This window comes from Cordyceps militaris (genome assembly GCF_000225605.1).
Source record: "Cordyceps militaris CM01 unplaced genomic scaffold CCM_S00002, whole genome shotgun sequence".
Classification (NCBI taxonomy): domain Eukaryota; kingdom Fungi; phylum Ascomycota; class Sordariomycetes; order Hypocreales; family Cordycipitaceae; genus Cordyceps; species Cordyceps militaris.
Window position 1 is genome coordinate 4,226,055 of NW_006271970.1, and position 8,812 is coordinate 4,234,866.

General features: G+C 57.0%; 3 protein-coding genes across 3 annotated transcripts in view; 2 read left to right on the forward strand and 1 right to left on the reverse strand.

The window, feature by feature from the left end:
• Positions 1–294: 294 nt before the first annotated feature.
• Positions 295–2,347, forward strand: CCM_03256 (ABC1 domain protein; the record flags this gene model as incomplete). Its single annotated transcript, XM_006668407.1, has 2 exons — positions 295–1,082; positions 1,132–2,347. The coding sequence occupies 2 exons, from the start codon at positions 295–297 to the stop codon at positions 2,345–2,347; spliced, it is 2,004 nt and encodes a 667-aa protein (XP_006668470.1).
• A 3,429-nt stretch (positions 2,348–5,776) lies between these two features.
• Positions 5,777–7,486, forward strand: CCM_03257 (Ras like GTPase; the record flags this gene model as incomplete). Its single annotated transcript, XM_006668408.1, has 2 exons — positions 5,777–6,279; positions 6,361–7,486. 2 exons carry the CDS (start codon positions 5,777–5,779, stop codon positions 7,484–7,486), a joined length of 1,629 nt encoding a protein of 542 aa, XP_006668471.1.
• Positions 7,487–8,431: 945 nt separating this feature from the next.
• CCM_03258 (uncharacterized protein) overlaps positions 8,432–8,812 on the reverse strand; it is a gene marked incomplete at both ends in the record, with an annotated part of 4,131 nt that continues 3,750 nt past the window's right edge. Inside the window, one exon of the mRNA XM_006668409.1 lies at positions 8,432–8,731. Within this exon, the coding sequence (XP_006668472.1) occupies positions 8,432–8,731 (300 nt within the window). The remainder of the gene's footprint in view (positions 8,732–8,812) is intronic.

An 8,812-nucleotide genomic window follows, 5' to 3' on the forward strand; every position in this document is an offset into this window, starting at 1 on the left:
GTCTCTCGAGCTCCGGAAAATTTATATCATCATTGTTTTTCACCTCACTGACCCTACATTCAAAATTAGATCTTCTTTGCACAAAAACAACCAAACTCGGACTCGGTGTTTAGGTAGCCCCGATATCCGCAAAAAGCCGCTTGCTGGCCTCTGAATAAGGCTTCCTCCGAGCACAAATCTCGACTAGAAATAGAATAGCCTCAGTCCGCCATTCCCCAACGAACTTTTCACACTTTATGGCTGCACTGTAACCAAACATCAACACCCACACACACCACGACACACAGCCACACGATGCTGCAAAGCCGCATACTCGGTCGAGTCGGCTGCAGCCTGCGCTGTCGCGTGCCTCGCCTCCCGACCTCGCGCATCCCCCACGCCGCGCACCCCTCACAATGGCTCTCGCGGCGCGGCGTCCAGACCGGCGGCCCCTTTCGGCCGATGCGCCCGCCGTCGCCACAGGAACTCGGCCGTCCGCAGGCCGCCAAGCAGTTCCCGCGCGGCCGCAAGTGGACGCGACGTCTACTTTGGACCGCCGCGGTGCTGGGCGGCGTCTACGTCGTCGACACGCAGGTGTACGCGGCGGGGCTCACGCGCACGCTGCGCACCTTTGGCACGACGCTGCTCGTGGCGCTCGACTACAACATCAACTTTCGCGCCGAGCCTTGGTTCGGCGGCTCCGTGGCGGACTTGCACCACCGCAGCGCCGAGCGCATGTCCACTCTGCTGCGCGAGAACGGCGGCCTCTACCTCAAGATGGGCCAGGCGATTGCCATGCAGAGCGCCATGCTGCCGCCGGCCTTTCAGAAAATGTTTGCGCGCATGTTTGACGACGCGCCACAGGACGACTGGCACGACGTCGAGGCCGTGATTCGCGCGGATTTCGGCAAGAGCGTCGAAGAGGTGTTTGGCGTCAGCTTCACGGGCAAGCCCGGCTACGGCGTCATGGAGAAGAAGGCCAGAGCGAGCGCGAGTGTGGCTCAGGTGCACTGGGCGAGACTGCCAGACGGGCGCGAGGTGGCGATTAAAGTGCAGAAGCGGGATATTGCCAAGCAGATCTCATGGGATCTTTGGGCATTCAAGTACGTTTGATCTCGTGGGCGTGCCATGGTGTGTGCTAACGATTTACAGGAGCGTGGCCTGGATCTACTCCAAGTGGTTCGACATTCCTTTCTACAGCCTGATCCCGTACGTGGCCGAACGCCTCGAGCTCGAGACCGACTTTGTTAACGAGGCCAAAAACTCGGACACGATGCGCGACCTCATCAACAACGAAAAGAGCATGCGCGGCCGCGTCTACGTACCCATCACCTACCCGGAGCTGACGTCGCGCCGCGTCATGACGGCCGAGTGGATCGAGGGCGTGCAGCTGTGGGACAAGAAGACGATGACGGCGCGGTGGCTGGGCGGCCGGGGCCAGGGCACGCCCGGCGCGCGCGTGCCGCTGCCCGCCGTCGACATGGACGCCATCCGGCGCGATGTGCGCACGCAGGCGCACGCGGACCACCTCAAGCCGGAGCGGCAGGAGTGGCGGGGCCGCCGGGGCCAGGGCGGGCTGGGCGTGTCAACCACCGAAGTCATGCGCACGGTGACGGACCTGTTTGCGGCGCAAATCTTCACCTGGGGCGTGGTGCACTGCGACCCGCACCCGGGCAACGTCTTTGTGCGGCGGCTGCCGAGCGGCCGCGCCGAGGTGGTGCTCATCGACCACGGGCTGTACGTCTACATGACGCCGACCTTTCGGCGGCAGTACGCCGAGTTCTGGAAGGCGCTCATGACATTTGACAATGACACCATCAGCCGCGTCACGTCGCAGTGGGGCATCAAGGGCCCCGATTTCTTCGCCAGCGCGACGCTGATGCGGCCGTACGAGGGCGGCGGCGAGTCGACGCGGGACGCGTTCCTCATCAAGGACGGGGACACGCGGACGTCGGCGGAGCGGCACTACGAGATGGAGCAGCGCATGAAGCAGGGCCTGCGCGACATGCTGGCGGACGAGGACCGGCTGCCCAAGGAGCTGCTCTTCATCGGCCGCAACATGCGCATCGTGCAGGCGAACAACCAGTTCATGGGCTCGCCGGTGAACCGCATCAAGGTCATGGGCTGGTGGGCGAGCGGCAGCCTGTTCCGCGACCCGCACCTGGGGTGGCGCGCGAGGGCGCGCAACGCATGGCGGCACGCGCTGTTCACGGCCGTCATGGCCGCGTCGGACGTGGCCTTTTACGTGCTCAAGGTGAGGCAGTGGCTGGGTCTGGGGGGCGGCATGGAGGATGTCATGGAGAAGCGCATGAAGGACATGGCGCAGGACATGGGCATTGAGCTGCAAAACGACCTGTTTAGCGGCTGAGGTCATGGAAAAGCGCATGAAGGACTTGGCGCAGGACATGGGCATTGAGCTGCAAAACGCCTTGTTTAGCGGCTGAGGTGGACTGGATTTCCCTTGATATGAGGATGGGGATACACGTGCTTTTTCATATTATACATGGGAGTTTTGGGGCATTTTGCACATGTACTAGATTAGAACATCTCGGCTTCCTTTCTTTGTTTGCTTCCGGATAGACGGGCTAGAATCGTTACACTCTCCCACAATTCAAGTACATTCTACACATCAGCAGCTCGTGCACTCGCTGGTTCCGGGAAGGCAGTGGCAGCATGCCGCTCCCGTACTGTGACGTGCGCAAACGAACAAAGGGCTGTCAAAAACGGCAACAAGTCAGCAGAGTCACATAGCAGGACCGGGTAGGCAAGCCGCCGGCCGGTCCGGTGAGTGATCAATCGGTTGGTGGTCCGCCTCCCGTCCATGCAGGTACGCGCTGGAGCACAAGTGATGCGGGACGGATGCGATGCTACTACTGGTGGGCGGTTTGTCTTCTGTATGTAATATCAGGCTGCAGAAGAAAAAAAAACTCTCTTCCCCCTATTGCTTGCGTGCTCGGCGCGTGACGCTGCCTCTCTGCATCGAATGCTCTGTCAAGCCAGGGCCTGCCATCCCTGTCTTGTCCCTCCTCGGGGCCCCCATTGGTTCCTGCAGTAGTCTCTGCAAGCCCTATGCGCCCCCTTGGGAAAGCCGGATAGCATGTATCATGTAGAGATTTCTTTGTCGAGCCGATGCGGATCATCCCGCTCGAGCACAAGAGATGGATGATGCTGCCAAAAAAAAACCACGCAGGCCAACAGAGGGTTCTAGCGTGTGACTCGGGAGTTTATACAACGGGGGGGATCATGTCATCGACTTGTCATTTTTTGATCTTTGTACAAATCTCTCGGCCAGTTTTTCCCAGGGGACCCCCCTGTCTCCCGTTGTTTTGGGATTGACAGGGTTTGCATTAGACAGGGGCGGTGCCAATGGTTGATGCCGTGGGCAGGCAAATTAAATCATGGGGCAGCTGGGTGCCTGAGATTTTTTCTTATTCGTGAAGAAGAGCAAGAGGCATGTCGGATGTAGATGAAACGGCAAAAGCCACATTTCTGCTGACGTGCAGGGGATGCGTGCCATTCTTTATTCTTTCCAGTCTAGAATGCCGGATACCGGTAGGACAGTCTTCCGCCGTCAGTCTTCTGCCGAACATTGTTGCGGCGCCAAAAATAGGTGAATCAAACCAATGCAGTGTCTCGGCCTAGATCATATTACCTCATTGGTTCCGCTAGTTAGCTGGCTCTGGAGCAACTCGGCTCTGGAAAGCGACTTTTGCCCTTTGTCAAATTGTCACTCGCAGTAATAACAAGTCCAGATGAGCGCTGGTGGAGCCAAGAGGCAAACCTACCAACTCATAAATGAGTGAGCTGCCTTTTTTCTCAGTCTGATTTGCTGGCGTCGCAAGAGGCGGCCCCTTATTCATCTCTTCCCCTCCACTGTGTAGTTATGCGCAGCCAAGTGTGTGGAGCAGGGCCGCGAGGTTAAATATGTTATGTACTTACTGTACAAATTATGGTAATGCGAAACGGGCGTCCTTTTGGGTTTCTGATATGGGCAGCGGCCGCTTTTCAGTGCTACCAGACTGACCTTTCTGAATTTTCTTCTTTGTTCCAGGGCCAAAATGTCCCTCATCGCTACGGATATATTGGGCGCACTGGCCCTGGAGGGGAACTCGTTATTACCAATTATTAGCGTCAAGCTTGGCCTGTGGATTTGCTGCGTAGCGAAACCTGGGGAGGGACCCAGGGGCACCAGGTGAAGAAGACAAAGTGCTCACTTCAAAAGGAAAAGGCTTGAAAGGAAAGGGAGAAGAGTATGAAGAGGGCCGGTGGTGATGGAGTCGACAGCAGACATGCGCCCCTAGTAGGATAGGGCGCAAGGCTTGGGGACGAGGTGGCATTTTCGCTCAGTTCGATTTGGTCGAATAATAATGAGCATCGCATATAGTTATGTAGATTGGAATCCCATCAGGACCATCAGCAGATGTGTCTCTGTTGAATCGCCGACTTGCCACGACGATCTATCCTATCTGTCTTCCTTTGGCAATTGCTGTCCAGGGACCAGGGGCGAGTGGGCTAATTCAGTGGCGGCCGAGTGGATTGCAACTACGAATAGTGGCTGCCTTTCCCTGTAGATTATTTGTCTAACTAGTCGTTGAGTCTTGTGAGTCGCTGCAGGTACGGCAACGTGGGAGGAGCCTTGGAGGGGTCGCCGCCCACCAAAGCCCCGTGGAAATCTCTCGGCGCGCGTCGCTGGGCGCATGGGATGGTTGCTTGATTGGGTGGCCAGAGTGCGCGTTGAAACGAGTGCTGCGCTGCGTGGTACGAGTTGGTTGGCGGCTTGCGCTGTGAGACTGAAAAGGAGACAGCGAGCAGAGAAGAGACGAGGGAGCGTCGACGAGTCGGCAGAGAGACACGAGCCTTTCTTTGACGCAATCATGCTTGCTTTCCAACAACTGTGTTTGTTCCGCACAAAGTATGCTTTTGCGCACGTCCGTGTCTTGCGGCGCTGCGACTAGTTAGACTGGAGCTTGAACGACGAGACGGAGTGACTGTCTGTTGCTCGTTAGTAGGCTGTTAGCACATGTACCGTTGCAACTTAACTTGTAGTCCGTCCGTCCGTCCGTCGTACAGCTGCCGAAGCTAGATTCTCAAGGTCTCAGAGGCCCAACTTGCAAAAGCCGCCCACAGTCGTCCAGGGTCCCCTCCCATCCCGTCGCACAGCCACTACCTGTACCTACCCAGGTACTCCGTCCTCCCCAGGTTGCTACTGGTACGCCGTACTGATAGTGCATCCAACTCGTGCCGCCTCCTTTTTGTTGCTTGATCCTCTCTCTCGACGTCTTTCCTATTTCTTTTCCTCCTCCTCCATCGCTGTCCTCTTCTGCTGGCTGCCCCCATTGTCGCCGTTTGTCACCCCATTCTCCCCCGACAACTAGCTTTCGCTTTGACGACGCACTAGCCACCCGCCTGTGGCTGAACGGCTTCGCACTCCCCCCCTGCGCCACGACACCCGTTGAAGCTGCGTTTGCTAACGGTACCGAGTACTTGGCCGATATTGGCAAAAAGAAAATATACCTCCATCGAGTAGAGAGCCTCATACACTCGTTTTTCCTCTTGCATCCTCCTATGCGCCACCAGTTTTGACCCGTCTCTCGCCGGCCGTTTTGGTTTCTGTATCCATACTCTTGCATTCATTCATTCATTCAACACCTAGCTTGCTCGCGCTACACGCCTTCCTACCTCCCTAGGTGTCTGCTACCCACCGTTTCCTTAACCGCCTCGCCTCGACAAACGGCGCCCACCTTGGCAATAGCTTCACACCTTCGCTCAACCCCTCCTTCCCTTCGCTCCCCTCGCCATGGAGCCTTCCGCAGACCCCCCCGCCAACCGGCGTCCCAGCTTCGGCAGCCTCCTTCGGCGCTCCAAGAGCGGCGACATGGGCAAGAAGGCCCAGGCCGCGCGCGAAGCCGAGCTCGAGCGCCAGCGCCAGCGCCGTCCGCCTCGCATTCCCGACTTTGCCAACAGCACCGGCCAGCAGCTCTCCAAGGCCCTCAGCACACAGCTGCGTCTCGATCCCGAGCATTTCGCCTCCAACGGCCCCCAAGTCCCCTACAACGGGCCCAATCACTTTAACCAGGGCCGCCACGACGGCTCCGTTGGCACCTCCCGCACCTACACCACCAGCGCCTCCCCGCCCCCCATCCCCGGGCTTCACCATCCTGTCCAGCCGCCACCCTTCGATCCATACGCCGCCACCGAGAGCATGACGCACCGGGGCAGGTATAGCTACGCCAGCAGTGCCATCAGCACCATTAACAGCCCTAGAAGGGTGCGTCGTCGCAAGGATCCTACTCCCTTCAAGTAAGTCGTTTGCTTTGCTCACTCACACGCGACCGTGGTTCCTGCCTTGTGCCACGGCCACAATCTCCTCTTTCGGAACAGCCTCGTATTCCTCCGCTGTTACACCACCGCTGACTCGACCCCTAGTGTACTCGTCATTGGCGCCAAAGACTCGGGAAAAACATCGTTCCTCGAGTTTCTCAAAACTGCCCTCGCCTTGCCTCCCAGGCGCCGTCCTAGGAAGCAGGAACAGCCAGAGTACCAGGCACCGCTTCCTGCCGAAGGCAACTTTGTTCCTCACTACCTCGAGACGGAGATTGATAATGAGAGTATTGGCCTGACCATTTGGGACTCGGAAGGCCTTGAGAAAAACATCGTCGATCTCCAGCTCCGAGAAATGTCGGCCTTTATCGAAAGCAAGTTTGATCAAACCTTTGCCGAGGAAATGAAGGTGGTGCGCTCGCCTGGTGTGCAGGACACCCACATTCACGCCGTCTTTCTCATGCTCGATCCCGCTCACATTGACCGCAACATTGCCAGCGCTCGCAAGGCGCAAGCGCACGCTGACGGCCACCAAAATGGCTTTCGCTCCGACAATGCCAAAATTACCGGTGCCCTTGACCACGATATGGATCTCCAGGTCCTGCGTTCGCTTCATAGGAAGACGACCGTGATCCCTGTCGTTGGCAAGGCCGACACCATCACTACCAAGCACATGAACGTCCTTAAACGCGCTGTTTGGGATAGCATCCGCAAAAACGGGCTCGACCCACTCGAAACTCTCGGTCTCGAGGACGATTCCAACAGCGTCATCAATGAAGAGGATGAAGAGGCCGAAGTCGACTCTGATACACTGCCCCAGGAGATTGGCGATGATTCCCCCACGTCTCCTGAGTTTAACCCTATCAAGCGCTCCCCCGGCAAACGAGTCTCGTCGCAGAGCATGATTCGACACAAGGCTTCGCAAGAAAACAAGGAGGAGGAGCTACCATTTTTGCCGCTCTCAACCATCAGCCCCGACCTCTATGAGCCCAGCGTCGTCGGCCGGGAATTCCCCTGGGGCTTCGCCGACCCCTACAACGAGAAGCACTGCGACTTCCAGCGACTCAAAGAGGCTGTCTTCAGCGAGTGGCGCACCGATCTGCGCGAAGCCAGCAAGGATCAGTGGTATGAAGGCTGGCGAACTAACAAGCTCAAACACCGCGAAAACTCGTACCGTCGTCGCTAGGGGACCTTCATCTACGACGCTGATTTGCCTTTGCTCATCAAGTTTATACCATGACCAACGTTGCGCTCCTGTCAAAGTACAGAATAAGCAATGCGATGATTCCGCACCTGCAACTTTACCTTTGTTTCATGCTCTTCTCTTCTTAAAACCTTGGAACTCTCGGTCATGGATTGACTGCGACGGATCCGAGTATCCTCTTTTGCATTTACCCGCTGCGGCACTGTTGAAGTGCTCCGTCATGCGACACGCCTTATTTTCTTTTTTTCTTTTGCAAATCCTCTATACCCATTGTATCAGGATTTATTCTACGAACTTGTCCACTCATGGCCCTTGACGTCTCTCATTAAGCCCCCTTTCACACTGACTTTTAACCGACCTTTTTTGTCTTTTTTTGTCCACTTTTTAGCGCTGAGATGTTCTGCGACCAAGGTTGCCCTTTGCAACATGCACCTGTTTTTATATGTTTTTGTCTTGTCCCCGTTCTTGGAAGGGGATTAAAAATTTGCGTTGGGAGCCGTCGATTGGACGCGGCAGATTGAAGTAGTGCAATATACAACCAACATGTTGACATGAATTTCGACATTCGTATCTTCACCGTCGTGGTGGCTCCTGTTTCTTATTCTGTATTTGCCATAAGGGGATCGTTGAAATAGTTGGAGATTCTAACGTGTGTGCTTGTGGTAAGAAACAAGGAGTGACTGCTTAATAATGAAAGCGCAGGTTGAATCGCACGGTAGCTTAATAAGTGTAAATGCAATCACCTTGATCCCAACATTCATCCGGCAAATATACCATGTCCCATCATTGCTCCCTTGCCGCTGTCCCTACACTCTACCTCGCTTCATGCCAGCTTCAACAATAGTTCATCATGTTCAATGCGAATCCCTGACGCCGCCCCCCTCTCTCACACACGTTCCATCAAGATCCCAGACACCACCGCCGCCCTTAGGGAGTGTCCATCGGGTTCATCGCCGTATTGGTCGGTCTCCCCGCCGCGTCGACATCCTCCTCCCTTCGGCGCGGATTCTTGCCGTGCTTGCGCACCTTTTCCCGCTCCTTGATGCCGAGCGCGACCACGTCGAAGCCGGGCGGCAGGCGGAGGTCGTGAATGAGCAGGTCCACCTTGATGTTGCGCGCCTTGTCGCGGTACGCCTGCTGGTCGCGGGGGTGTTGGAAGCGGTCCTGGCACCGTTCAATGGTGCTCCACTTGCCGTAGTGCTCCGCGACGAGCGCGATGAGCGCGGCCTCGTCGTGGGCGGACCACGGGTACCGCCGGCGGCCCGTGTGGGTGACGACGGTGACGGGGCGAGTGGTGGCGGCGGCGGC